We start from the raw sequence: 15,033 nt of genomic DNA on the forward strand, positions 1-15,033 counted from the left end.
TTCTATTCCCCCTCCATCTTTCACCCACTCCTTAGTTCTCTATTTCCATCCTCTGTACTCACCTTCTCATCCCCTCGCTAACTCCATCCCTGTCTCTCTTGCCCTCCTTTGCCTCTATGCCATTCTTCTACCTCTACCCCATCCCCATTTGTCATTTCTACCCTCACCCCACTTCAGAGATCCTCTTCCTCTCATACCCCTCCCCAGTACCCCATATATAATATATTCCAGTACTTGAAGCCAACAACTCTTTATAAAAGACCAGAAAGTACATCTACTATACTTTAAGGTGGGCAACAGAAGAAAAGTTATAAATGACATTGGAACCACTTGCAGGTATACCCACAGAAAGGAAGGAATAAAATGCAATTTTCCCTTAAAGGGTCTATGCAACTTTCCTATCACCCAGTCTTAAGCTCTGTCACACATCTGCAAGGCCAGTTCAAGGGTATCTGACACCCTAAGTAAATCTTCAACCATGCCCCTCCCCCCCTGCAGTCCAACATGTTCCCTTATGTTCCCTACCCCATCCATAATGTCCAGAATTTAGTCTTTCCGACCATACCCTCCCCCCCAAGTGAACAGCATCCATTCCTCCCCCCACCCTCTTCTCTTCCTACTGCCACCCTACCTCTATCCTCTGGAGCCACAGGCATTAAGTGCTCAATAACCTGCCATTACGCTGAGAGACTTATTGCTTTGCTGTCGTCTTACTGGTTCTGCCGGCACCACAGTGCTGTTCCCTTATGGCTGCCACCCTAGGTGGACACCTAGGTTGCCTAGTGATGGGCTAGCCGTACATATCTAAAAACCTTTACTACCAAATTTAATATAGTAAAGCTGGCTAGATAATAAACTGCACTGACTGATGCTCAGTTACAAGAAACTTCCCTAATCAATGTGAAAATGAAGAGCACAAGTCAAAACCCATTCCATATGGCATACGGTAATACAAATTCATATTAAAAAAAAGGGCTAAAATTACCAAAGTTCACACAATGATGCATGGACAGAGAACATTAGCTACACTTGAAATCTAACCAGACAACAGACAAAGGCAATCTACTGAACTCACAAACCCTCTTATCCTTGCTGCTGATTTCAAGATGTATGATATTAACTGCCTGGCAGTGCCAGCCTGAGTGAAACTTCTTGCAGCGCCTTCCAAGTTGCTGAATGCATAAAGCTTCTCAGTCATGTTAATATGTGTTACAGCTAGAGACCCCTCCACTGGAATAGTGGTGGGCAGAGCTCTAAAGCCTAGGCTGCTAAGAAGCACTGACCAGGCCAGAAATCTGATGATGGCTTTGCAGCTGAGTACTTGCTGAAGCAGGGCCCAGCTGACAAGCCTTATCAGGAACTGGGGTAACATCCAGATACAGTTTTAAAGGTTAGATGAAGGATTAAATGACTTGAATAACTAAAACTTAGGTCAAGCAATTGAATTTAAAATGGAGTCCTTTTCATAAAATGGATACCTATCCCTGCATTAGTCAGAGAGTCGTTTACCAAAAAGGATGTTACAGGTATTGAGAAATTGTAAGAAGGGGGAGATTTGGGCATCCGATCTGTGGTTAAGCAAACTGTCAGAAAGGATGAATCACAGATGAAAAAAAAAATTGAGTCCCCATTGAATTGTATGGACAGCAAATACTATAAAAGAAATGTAAATCTGAATAGAAATCGGAGTCCTTCCCCAACGCCACTCAGAGGGCAAAGCTACAGTCGGTTGAACTGAGAATCTAACTGATGTGTGTACCAGCTTGAAGTTTTGGTGAGAATAAAGACTATTTCTATCACTAGCTTTTCTAGTCTGTGCCTCAATTCCTTACTTGTCTATCTGTCTCCTTGAACATGCTTACACAAATAGTGTTCATATAAGTAAATTATCTTTTACTCTCCTATACATTATGTGGGAGAATAGATGCACTAAGATGCCCTTAGGAATAAGGAGCCAGAAAACAGAGGTCATATTTAAGAGACTTATTATGAGCCTTCTGAAACCCTCTCTCCACCTCCCTGGGCAAGGGTCCTGCGGGGGTCTAGAGAGGGGTAATTAACAGTCAGCAACCCAGCTCGACCCAGCAAAAAATCACCACTACATTTATTCATCATTACATGGTACCGTTTAAGCACCAGGCAGCAAAAATTATTATGTTAGGATACCACACAAGCATAAACTTTACCATCAAGTTTGACCTAAAGATTTTACGTTTTCATGATCCGCTTATTTAAAAACCTCATAGTTAGATCTTAGGATTCATCTCCTTACTGTGGTTCAGAATGGAAAATGAACAGATAATTTGTTATGTATCAAAATAAAAACCTGTTATCCACAGTATAACAATTTTATTAATACATTCATGTGAGGATGGTATTTAGTACAAACAAAAGGAGAAATTAGGTCTTACCTGATAATTTTCTTTCCATTAGTCCTTCCCACTATTCCAGAACCTGTGGGATAGCTGTATCCATCTACCAGCAGGTGGAGATAGAGAACTGAAAACTGAGCTGAGACAAATCTCTCCTGGCATTCAGTCCAGCTCCTCAGTATTTATGCAGACAAGCAGTAAGAAGAAACTCAAAATAAACATAATCATAAAAAACTCACTAACCAGACAAGCAAACATGTGTGAACCTCTCTCATATCTGGACAACTTGCAGAGAATAAGTGAAATGCAGGAAGCATCATGCAAGGTGACAGTCGTTTTTTGACCCATTACTTTGCATTGACTAAATGTCTCAGAAACCTCGGGAAGGCCTCTGGAATGACTAATGAAAACAAAATTATCAGGTAAGACCTAATTTCTCCTTCTATTACATAGCTTTCCACTATTCCAGAACCTGTGGGATGTTCAAAAGCAGTCCCTAGAGTGGGTTGGATCCTGGCGTCACCGTCCTGAGGACAGTCGTCCCAAAACTGGCTTCCGAGTGCACAGCAATGTCTACCCTGTAGTGCTTGGCAAAGGTATGCAGTGTCAACCACAATGCCGAATTGCAAATATCCACTGGAGACAGTAAGGTAGTCTCTTCATGGCTCGTAGAATAAGCCCGCAAGGCCTGAGGAGCCTGCTTCCCCACAAACAAATAAGCTGACACGATAGTCTCCTTCAGCTATCTAGTGAGCTTGGAAGCCATTAGGCCAAGCCTCTGTTTACCAAACCGAACAAACAGTCTACCCAATTTATGAAATTCATTTGTGATTTCCAGATATTTATTTGTTACATTTGTACCCCACATTTTCCCACCTATTTGCAGAATCAATGTGACTTACATGGTATCATAAAGGCATTCGCCAGTCAGTTGATAACAAATACAAGGTTGTATTGTGGTCGAATGAGGTAGGTGTGTGTCAGGCAACTGTGAAGGTCGAAGGCAATGAAGATTGTATATTGTCCTGTACAATCATTAGTTGTGCTGTGTTGCTAGGTGTGGGGATTTACGTTGGATCGGTGGGGGTAAGCCTTTTTGAAGAGGTTGGTTTTTAGTGATTTTCTGAAGTTTAGATGGTCATGGATTGTTTTTACAGCTTTTGGGAGTCCATTCCATAGTTGTGAACTTACGTAGGAGAAGCTGGATTCGTAAGTTGTTTTGTATTTAAGTCCTTTGCAATTTGGATAATGTAAGTTTAGGTACAATCGTGATGATTTGATTCTGTTTCTTGTTGGTAGATCTATGAGGTCTGTCATGTATCCTGGGACTATGCTGTAGATAATTTTGTGGACAAAGATGCAGATTTTGAAGATGATACGTTCTTTGATTGGGAGCCAATGCAGCTTTTCTCGGAGGGGTTTAGCGCTTTCGAATCGTGATTTACCAAATATCAGCCTGCCAGCTGTGTTTTGGGCGGTCTGAAGTTTTTTTGCGAATTGTTCTTTACATCCCACATAGATTGCACTGCAGTAATCTGCATGGCTTAGGACCATTGATTGTATTAGGTTTCGAAAACTATATAAAGAGGAAAGGTCCCACTGAACTTTCTTTCTGAGAAGTTCTGAGAGAAGAGGATATTTCTCTGGTAAGTGAACGCTACTTTGCTTTGTGCTTTGGGAACTTAAAGATTGGGGTTTAAAGGAGGAACTGTAAGTTAGTGTTAGGCAAAATAAAAATATAAAAAGCAAATTTTAACAACTAATCGCCATAGTCTTTTCCACTTAGTTTTAAAAACTTTGTACCACAGCATTAACAGACAAAATCTAGCAGGCATTGCAAGATCTAGTTTAGTCTTCCCACCCCTAGGACAACTCTTCATTTATAGTCAGTTATTGTAATTAGGGTAACAAACAAGGAGTGCTCTTACAGAGTTTTAAATACATTTCATTACCATCTAAGAAGGGAACACTAAATAAATCATACAATATACTATATAAACTAAAAGACACTTTTATATTAGGCTAATATCCTTAATACTGTAGCAAGTTTTAAATTATTGAAAAACTCAAAAACACTAAGATGGAGTCAGCAGTCCAGCAGCGAGAGGGTTGCTATCCAGTCTTTTGCGTTGAGTGTTGCCTGTATGATTATGATTATCTCCCAGTTGGTGAGATGTCATATGTATGTGCCCGATGCAAAGAGCTCCTAGCTCTTAGAGAACCGGGCCCGGGGCAGAACTTGGCTGCAGTGTGCTGCCCCCCCCCCCCCCAACTCATGTTGTCCCCTGCCACCACTCCCGCCTGCCCCTTACCTTTCTGTTTCTGCTTCCAATATCGCGCTACTGCAATCATCTGAGTCCTGGGTGGCACGCAGGAGCAGGAGAGCACAGACCCGGAAGCAGGCAGGCAGGAAGAAACTTGCTGGCACCGGGCCTGGGGAATTTTGCCCCCCCCCCCCCCTTTGGCGGCCCTGCAGATATAGCCTCATCTGCCCACTCCTGGAGGTCTAAACGAGATCTCTTGGGAGTCTGAGGGGCAGAAGGGTGAGAAACTGATTCACCTTGCAACAACTCTGACTGCCCCTGCTTCAGTAAATAGGTCTGGAGTAACAGCAATATAAAAGATCCTGAAGCAGTTGAATGCTCTGTCAGACCCTGAAGCTGTAAAATGGCAGCTGTGCTCTGCGTGTGATCAGATAAAGGCTGCTTCTCACTGCCACTCAGCCTTGACAGAATGACACTCTCCTGCATCAAACTGCCTTCCAAGCGATTCTGGGTCAAACTTTAGTCGGACTTACCACTGCTTGATGCTCCCTCCAAGCTCTCTGTCTCCATTAGTTTTATCACAGAGAAAGACTCAGGACCGATACTCTGTCCCATGCCAGAAAACCTCTTTCCTTCTCCTTTCTTTTTTTTTTTTTAAGGTTGTTGTGCTGGAAAAGGAGAGCTCCACAGAAAACAGGAAGTTAAAGGGAAGGAAGAGTAAATTCGCAGGGCACCAGAAACAGGGATCTGAAGACCTCCAGATATGGCTTTGAAGACTCAAGCCACCCACAAAGCTCAACTGGGGACCAGCTGATCAACTGAACCAGGAGCAAACACTCAGAACCAAAGGCTGAAGTGTGTCCATCCACCTGCTGGAGATAGAAAATACTGAGGAGCTGGGCTGGATGCCAAGAGAGAGATGTCTCAGCTCAGTTTTCAGTTCTCTATCGCCACCTGCTGGTTGATGGACACAACTATCCCACAGGTTCTGGAATAGTGGGAAGCACTGTAATGGAAATTTAGTTTACAATAAAATTCCCACAAATATCAAGCTGAATGCTACAATACTGTACCTGTGGTACATCTCTGAGAAACTCTGGGAGCTGAAATTCACCTTTATAGACCTGAAAAAACAAGATAGAGCTTTAAAAGAAAGTCACTGGTTTCCTTTCTACTAACAATATGCCACAGAGCAGGATGGACATGCTGACTTACTGCAAGGCAATCTACCATGATGTGGTTATCGGCGATATAGGGCCAGGGGAGGCGGGGGTAAAGATGGTCAGGAGGTGGGGTAAAGAGGGTCAGGAGGGGGTGTGGCTGGGTCCAGCTTTTCTTTGCTGAGTGTGTTGCCCTATGGAGAACTGAAAAGGGGCACACCAATAAAATAAGGACCAGTAAAGGCACATGAGGCTCCTTGTTGTTCCTCCATGAGCTGACAGGCAGTCAGTGGATGATCACTGCTTTAATAAGGGCACCTCTTTTTAATGGGAAATAGCTGAAATGTGTTTAAAAAAAAAGTGATCACAACATACTTGTGATGTCAAAAATATCCTGAGGTTTTCCTTGGATAGGAGTTTTTCAACCTTACCAGAAACAAGATTTTGTAAGAGAAGGAGGATATGTGAGGGAGAGCTGTGTCACGGATTTGATATATCGCCTTTCTGTGATACAACCAAAGCAGTTTACATTTATTACATGCATGTATTTTCTCTGTCCCTAATTGGCTCACAATCTAAGTCTTTGTACCTGGGGTAATGGAGAATTAAGTGATTTGCCCAGAGTCACATGGACTTGGGGGGGGGGGGGAAGAGTGAGTTTGCCCATTTAAACTCTTATTAATGAAGTGCAGCTATTTAGTTGATGACTTAATTACTTAAGGGGGTCTTTTACTAAGCCGCTGTACTGTTTTTAGCTTGTGGAATTAATCAGCTGGCAGTAAACGCACACTTATCTTTCCAATCCTGACAGGGTCCCGTTTCGCCCGTGGCTTTTTCAAGGGAATAAATGTGCCATTATATTGTATTACACTCTGCAGCAGTCACTGAGCACTATTCTATAAACAGCACTCCGCATTGGGTGTAGCGCCGAGATCCACACCCAACTTTTGAGCACAGGGACTTAAACCAACTGAAACCTGGTGCAAATCCTCATGCTTAAATCAGGCGCAGATCCCCTGAATTCTATAATATTGCGTGCATCTTTAGTGAACGCCCCTAACCGGCCTATGCCCCTCCCAGTCAATGCTGCGGAGTGTAATACGATATACTGGCACATTTATTCCTTTGAAAAAGCCACGGGCGAAAGGGGACCCCTTCAGGATTGAAAAGATGAGTGTGCTTTATCTGCAAGAGAAAAATTAAAAAATGAGATATACATAGAAATGAACAGAAAATATATGAAAAAAAATTATTAAAGTTTGCAGATAATAAATAGAAATAAAGCAAAATATAGAAAAATATAAGATGATACCTTTTTTATTGGACTAACAATACATTTTTGTTGAATAGCATTCAAAGTTAACCCTTCTTCGATCAGAAATAAGCAAATGTTGATAAACAACAGTATATATAAGTGAAACATCAAAGCATTCCAATGAGAGTCTCACAGGATGAGGGTGGGGTGGATTAGGTGGATGAGGGACAGGGAGATTATAATGGGCTAGAAACCCTAGATCTTTAAGTCCTGTCTGGTGGGTGTCAAAATACAAAATCATTTTGCCTTCAAAGGTCTTAAGTTCCTGGATTGTCTTAAATTTTCCTTTTAGTATTCTCACCATAAAATCATTGATACAGTGTTCTGGTTTTGTAAAGTGCTGTCCGACAGAGGTGACATCCCGATTGGCACTGGCATTTTTCATACGATGTCTATGCAAATTAAATCTCGTCTTTAGCATCTGGCTTGTTAAGGATTACCTTCGAAAGCTAATCAAAAAAATGTATTAAGTTAGTCCAATAAAAAAGGTATCATCTGATTTTCTTTTCTATGTTTTGTTTTATTTCTATTTATTACCTTTAAAAGTAGACTAATACGGCTACCACATCACTTAAAGTTTGTAAAAAGGAGGGTTTTTTTTGATTGATTATGACATTTGTGCTCTGTTGGTTACTATGAAGAATTGATAAGTACCACAGACTATTGAGGTCTTTTCCTCCATATATTTTTGATATCCATTGTGTTTTCAGGAATGGGTGTTATTTTCCACAACATTTGATATTTGAAGCACTCTTTCCGTATGCATACTTCTTTTTTTTTTTTACAATTTCATAAAAACCCTTTTTTGCATCTAAAGCAGGCTTTATATACACAAAAGCTTTATAAAATCACCCCATAAAGTTATACATATTTCCAGGGACATTATTCTTACAAATGGCAACTTTAAAAATTCATGTATAGTTTTAACCATCTAAACTAGACATTTACCCCTGAATTGTATAAACGGAGCTCAAAGTTGCGAATGCAAATTTGGGCATGTACCCAAATTCCATATGCAATTTAATTGAGTAATGCACCTATTAGTGTTAACGTGCTATTCTATAAAGATGTGTGCGTAAAGTTTTGCATGCAACTGGAAAGGGGGCGTGGCCAGGGAGGGGCATGGGCCAGTTAGGGGCATTTACTAAAGATGCACGAATTATTGTAGAATTTGGGGGATCCATGCCTGATTTAGGCATGAGGATTTACAAAAAGCTTCAGCTGGTGCAAGCCTCCGTGCCCAAAAGTTGGGTGTGAATCTCGGCGCTATGTGTAATTCTACAAACAGCACCCAACTGTTTACAGAATAGTGCTGAGCACTCATTTTTTTTCAGCACCCAAATTTGGGCTCCATTTACTGAATCTTGTCTTTAAAGTTAGATCTGCTATTTACTCATTGACATTTAGACAGATAATTGAATTTTGCTGCTGAACTTATTTTTTGGCCCACTCTCTCTCTACCCCAAACCACAACCCTTTTCTGGATGTATAACATTGGCAGCTTTGCAAATAAAACTGTCAAAGCTGTATGTACATCTACTGGAATGTTTCTTTTTTTTTTTTTAAATGCAGTTATGCAACCACTTAAGTGCTTTTGAATATTGACCTTAGCAAAATTAAAGAAAAGAAATAATTGATTTAGAATCAAAGGTCATGCATCTTGTATCACGTGGGGTTGTGGGCTCATATAATGCATTGTGAGTATTCGTCACTGTTAGGCACATGATAAGAAATCCAGAAAAAAATAAAATAGTTAAAATCACACATGCGGGTGAGGTGCAAAAGCACAAACTCACGTCTATCACTCACATGTGCAAATCAGGGTTGGGGCAAATTCCAGGGTGGTACATTTTCAGTTCTGTGCTAAGGAAAAAGCAGAATTCTCTTCAGGTGGCTGGTTGGATCTTTTCATTTTGTTGATTTGAGAGAGCAGCTCATGTGTTTGTGAGGTGATGGTGCTCTTCGTGCTCAGTATTTCTGTGTTCCCATCACTGTCAAGTACATGACAGAGAGTGGTTCCAATGATGAGTGCACACTTGGAAGGAACTGTGTCAGAATTCTGGCACACAGCAAAGTGCTCAGCCTGTAAGTGCTTTGAACAATAACATCATAAAAATTATTCACAGCTATCCAGTTGGCCTTTTACCAAAGTTATTCGGACTACTCTTTCTGTTCTGACGTTTATTTCATAAGGTGATATGAGCACTGAAGGGCTTGGATTACTTAAGCATTCTCACCATTGTGAACCTCCATAAATCAAGTGCTGCACTGATGCTCACTGAACTCATGTAGGTGTTGCACAGGCAGAGGTAAAGTACAAGTAAAGCTTTTCATAACTTGAGAGGGAACAAAATTAACAAACAAACAAACAAACAAAACCCCCAAATGGGGCTTGGTCACTGAGGAGCTGACTATCAGTACAGTAATGAGCTTCAATTTAACTATGTTATAGCTACCGAAGTTTAGTCAAATTTATATCTGTAATCTAGCTGGCTAATTTAGCCACAACCAACAAGTCATATGATGATCACCTGCTGAACAGATTTCAGCAGACTGAGTTCCCTCCCAGCCTTGCTAGTTTTTATTAAAATAGATCTACCTCTTTGCAGAAAATAATTCCTAGCAGGGCTGGTATTGTAAAGGGTTCAGAGTGACAGAAATGTCTAGTTACCCAAAGAAACAGCAATCCAAAAAGCCACAATAACTCAAGCTCAAGATGACAACCATAATAGAACAACTGTTATGTTACTATGAACTACTCTTTCACAGAAAGAGTAGTAATCATAAGAACATCTATGAACAGTGGTCCATCTAGCCCAGTATCGTTTCCAACAGTGGCCAATCCAGGTCACAAGTACCTGGGAGAAACCCAAATAACAACAAGATTCTCCAACCCCAAAGAGTAAGAACATTCTATACTACCAATCTATTATTCGCCTTCCTCCATCGAGAATAGATGTCTGGAACACCCACCCAGTGGGGGAGGTGGGAACTAAACCAATAACAGAATTCAAAAGGGCATGGGATAAACACAGAGGATCCCTATATGGGAAATGGGACTTGATATACCACCTTTCTGAGGTTTTTGCAACTACATTCAAAACGGTTTACATATATTCAGGTACTTATTTTGTACCAGGAGCAATGGAGGGTTAAGTGACGCCCACAGTCACAAGGAGCTGCAGTGGGAATTGAACCCAGTTCCCCAGAATCAAAGTCCACTGCACTAACCACTAGGCTACTCCTCCACAAGGGGATGGGATCAAAGCAAAACAAATAATGTCATACTTCGAAGAAAGAGAAAGGAGTGACCCAAGCAGCAGGTACAATCCTAAACAAAGGCACAGAAGAGATAACCTGCATGTTCTGCAGAGTGGCAGGTACAACTCTAGCCATAGGCGCCGACTCTGTGGGTGCTCGAGCATTCCCAATATTTTCACCCGCCGGAAGTTGGAAGTTCCCTTCCCAGCCAGCCCGACTTGCCTGGTGCCCGTCCTCTACTCCCTCAACAGTCCTCTGCCCTCGCCTTCCTGCGTGCCGCCCAGAATTCATCTTACCTCGGGGTCCCGGCGGCAGCAGTGAAAGGCGAGCAGGCTCGGCGCTTCAGCCTTCCCTTCTCTCTCAGCTCTGGTCCTGCCCTCATTTCCTGTTTCCACAAGGGCGGGACTAGAGCTGAGAGAGAAGGGAAGGCTGAAGCGCCGAGCCTGCTTGCCTTCTCACTGCTGCCGCTGGGACCCCGAGGTAAGATAAATTCTGGGCGGCACAGAGGAAGGCGAGGGCAGAGGACTGTTGTGGGAGAAGAGGTCGGACTGGCACTCGGAGGAGAGGGGGGGCCTGGAACTCTGAGGAGAGGGAGGGGGGCCTGGAACTCTGAGAGGGAGAAGAGGGGCCTGGAACTAAGAGAAGAGGGAGGGCTGAAAAGGGGCAGGTGGTGCTTGGGGCGAGTTACTGGACATGGAGGGAAGGGAGAAGAAATCGTTGGACATGGAAGAGAGGGCAGGGGAGAGATGAGACTTGTTGGTCATGGATGGAGGGAGGGGTGGGCAGGGGAGAGAGGAGAATTTGCTGCACATGGATGAGAGGGGAGGCTAGGGGAGAGAGGAGAATTGCTGGATATGAATGGAGGAGAGGGCAGGGGAGAGAGGAGAATTACTGGATATGAATGGGGGGGAGGGGGAATGCATCTGTAAAAAAAAAAAAAAATTTTCAGCACCCCCAACCATTTTGAAAAGTTGGCTACTATGACTCTAGCCATCTTGCTGGGCAGACTAGATGGAACATGATAGTCTTTATCTGCTGTTGATTACTATGGTCCTTCTCTGACAATATTATCCTGTTTCTCACGGTCTACTTGCAATCTGTTTTAAATAAAAGAGAAAAATGCACTTGGATATAGAGTGGGATTACAATCAAATTAAAAGCTGAAACTGAATATAACTAACTTCCTGCAACAATTCATATTTTGCATGTAACACAGAAAAATGAAGGTTCGATAAAGACCACATGCCCCATCCAGTCTGTCCATTCATACCATCTACTTTCCCTTAGAGATCCCTATGTACTCCTCCAGTCTTCTGTTCCCGCCTTAAATCCATCTGTCACATGGCTTTCTTTTAATTAGTTCTCTCCCTTTGAAATACCCTGCCCCTTGAAGTATGCTCAGAACAATCCAATCCTCGATTCAGGTCCTTGCTTAAGGCACATCTCTTTAGGATGGCTTCCCAAATGTTCTGTCTTAACCCTCTTATAGCAGAGGGGCAGGTCCTGAATTTTATGTGCTGTGATTTTTTTCCCTCTTTCTTTCCTTTCATTGAATTGGAGTTCCTTTCCCCTTTCATTTTATTGTATTTGTAATTGTATAGCGCTCTGATTTGCTTGAAGGGTGGTATATTAAATCAATCCAAACTAAACTACGTACTTATCCCAAGCTCTCTTGAATTCAGATACTGTTTTCATCTCTACCACTTCCAACAAGGAGGCCATTCAACAAATTCAATGTCCTGTGTCTGTGAAGAAGTAGTTCCTCAGGTTATTTCTAAGTCTACCCCCTTGCACCTTCATCCTATGCCCCCTCATTCCAGAGCTTCCTTTCAATTGAAAGAGACTCGCCTCCTGTGCATTTAAGCCATATAGGTATTTAAATGTCATATCTCTCCCTTCTCCCGCCTTTCTTCCAAAGTATACATATTGAGATTCTTTAAGTCTTTAAGTAACAGTAATCACAATCAGGACTAGCACAGTTATATGTATACCCATAAGCTTCTCTGATGTAGGCACGCAGAACACTGTGCCAACATATTATTAGGTAATCTGAACATACTAAGATCACTACTACTACTACTTAACACTTCTAAAGCGCTACTAGGGTTACACAGCGCTGTACAGTTTAACAAAGAAGGACAGTCCCTGCTCAAAGGAGCTTACAATCTAATGGACAACATGTGCAGACACTCAAATTGGAGCAGTCTAGAGTTTCCCTGAAGGTACGGTGGGAGAGATAAGAGGTAGAATGGTTAGGTGCCGAAGGTGACTTTGAAGAGGTGGGCTTTGAGCAAGGATTTGAAGACGGGCAGGGAGGGGGCTTGGTGAATGGGCTCAGGAAGTTTATTCCAAGCATAGGGTGAGGCGAGGCAGAAAGGGCGAAGCCTGGAGTTGGCGGTGGTGGAGAAGGGTACAGAGAGGAGGGATTTGTCCTGTGAGCGGAGGTTTCGGGTAGTAGGGGGAGATAAGGTTAAAGAGGTAATGAGGGGCTGCAGATTGAGTGCATTTGTAGGTTAGTAGGAGAAGCTTGAACTGAATGCGGTACCTGATCGGAAGCCAGTGAAGTGACTTGAGGAGAGGGGTGATATGAGTGCATCGGTCCAGGCGGAAGATAAGACGTGCAGCAGACTTCTGAACGGACTGAAGGGGGGATAGATGGCTAAGTGGGAGACCAATGAGGAGTAGGTTGCAGTAGTCAAGGCGAGAAGTAATGAGAGAGTGGATGAGAGTTCGGGTGGTGTGCTCAGAGAGGAAAGGGCGAATTTTGCTAATGTTATAGAGGAAGAAGCGGCAGGTCTTGGCTATCTGCTGGATATGCGCAGAGAAGGAGAGGGAGGAGTCGAAGATGACACCGAGGTTGCGGGCAGATGAGATGGGGACGATGAGGGTGTTATCAACCAAGATAGAGAGTGGAGGGAGAGGAGAAGTGGGTTTGGGTGGGAAGACAAGAAGTTCGGTCTTGGCCATGTTCAGTTTCAGGTGGCGGTTGGACATCCAGGCAGCAATGTTGGATAAGCAGGCCGATACTTTGGCCTGGGTTTACGCAGTGATGTCTGGTGTGGAGAGATAAAGCTGGGTGTCGTCAGCATAGAGATGATACTGGAAACCATGAGATGAGATCAGCAAGCCCAGGGAAGAGGTATAGACTGAAAAAAGAAGGGGTCCAAGGACAGATCCCTGAGGAACTCCAACAGAGAGCGGGATGGGGATGGAGGAAGATCCATGAGAATGTACTTTGAAGGTACGGTAGGAGAGATAAGAGGAGAACCAGGAGAGGACAGAGCCCTGGAACCCAAATGAGGACAGTGTGGCAAGAAGTAGATTATGATTGACAGTGTCAAAAGCGGCGGATAGGTCAAGGAGGATGAGGATGGAGTAGTGACCTTTGGATTTGGCAATGAACAGGTCATTACAGACTTTAGTGAGTGCTGTTTCTGTCGAGTGTAGAGGGCGAAAACCGGATTGAAGTGGGTCGAGGATGGCATGAGAGGAGAGAAAATCAAGGCAGCGGCTATGAATGGCATGTTCAAGTATCTTGGAAAGGAAGGGTAGGAGGGAGATGGGGCGGTAGTTGGAGGGATAGGTAGGGTCAGGGCCATGCCTAGGGTCTCCAGCGCCCCCCTGCAGTTGGCCCCCCCCCGAAAACAATCGCTACACTACCCGCCCTCTTCTCCCCAGATCCTTTTCCTTTTTTTTTTGTTTAAATTTACCTCTGTCCGGCGGCAGCGTAGCGTTAGTGAGGAGGCGGCGCTCCCCCACCCTGACATGTCAGTCTTCCCTTCGTTCAGTGTCCCGCCTTCTTTTGACATCATTTCTGATGTCAGAAGGCGGCGGAACTGAGCGAAGGGAAGACTGAGACGTCGGGGCGGGGGAGCGCCGCCTCCTTCTCACTAACGCTATGCTGCCGCCAGACAGAGGTAAATTTAAACAAAAAAAAAAGGAAAAGGATCTGGGGAGAAGAGGGCGAGGTAAGCATGTTGCGGCAGGGCGCCCCCCAGAGGATGGCGCCCTCCTGCCATGCTTACCTTGCTTACCGTGTTGGCACGGCCCTGGGTAGGGTCAAGTGATGTTTTTTTTGAGGAGTGGTGTGACTACAGCATGCTTGAAGGTGTCAGGGACAGTTGCAGTGGAGAGATAGAGGTTGAGGATATGACAGATGGGGGGGTGACAGTAGGAGAGATGGTGTTAAGTAAGTTCACTTCAGCTAAATCAGAAACCAAATTTCCAGCAACAGAACATTTATTCAACAAAGAGAAATTGAAACTAAACTTACTCTGCTTAACAAATTATGAAAGATTTTAGGTCCTAAATTTTTTCAATCATCACAAAACCCAGATGTCTACTTCATACCTCTTTCAGTATGTTAGATTTACAAATCACTTTCATTAAACCAAGTGGAAAATTGTAAAAGCACTGGGACAGGGAAGCCAGGATTCAAATCCCTCTGACGCTCTTTATGACTGTGAGCAGGTCACTTCACCCCCCACTGCCTCAGGTATAAACTTAAAGGGCCTGAATTACCAATTTTTTTCCTCATAGCCACAAAATTGGAGAAATGCCTTAATAAATGATGCCTTTAGATTATAAGTCCCCTGAATTATATGTAACCCACCTTGAGCTACCAATGAAAAAGGTATGAGATAAATACAAATAAAATCAAA

At 43.3% G+C, this 15,033-nt stretch overlaps 1 protein-coding gene across 6 annotated transcripts in view; it reads right to left on the reverse strand.

Annotated features, from left to right (window-relative positions):
* The window catches only part of TPST1 (tyrosylprotein sulfotransferase 1), a 172,628-nt gene that overhangs the window by 36,122 nt on the left and 121,473 nt on the right, over window positions 1-15,033 (reverse strand). For 3 of the 6 annotated variants that reach the window (XR_003939882.1, XM_030185608.1, XM_030185607.1), the window contains exon 4: window positions 5,710-5,760. The exons of the other annotated variants lie outside the window; for them this stretch is intronic. Coding sequence is in view for 2 of the 3 variants with exons in the window: in XM_030185608.1 (XP_030041468.1) it covers window positions 5,710-5,760 (51 nt within the window). In the remaining variant the exon portion in view is untranslated. The remainder of the gene's footprint in view (window positions 1-5,709; window positions 5,761-15,033) is intronic. 6 annotated transcript variants of the gene reach the window in all.

Source organism: Microcaecilia unicolor, chromosome 13 (assembly GCF_901765095.1).
Source record: "Microcaecilia unicolor chromosome 13, aMicUni1.1, whole genome shotgun sequence".
NCBI classification, from domain to species: Eukaryota; Metazoa; Chordata; class Amphibia; order Gymnophiona; family Siphonopidae; genus Microcaecilia; species Microcaecilia unicolor.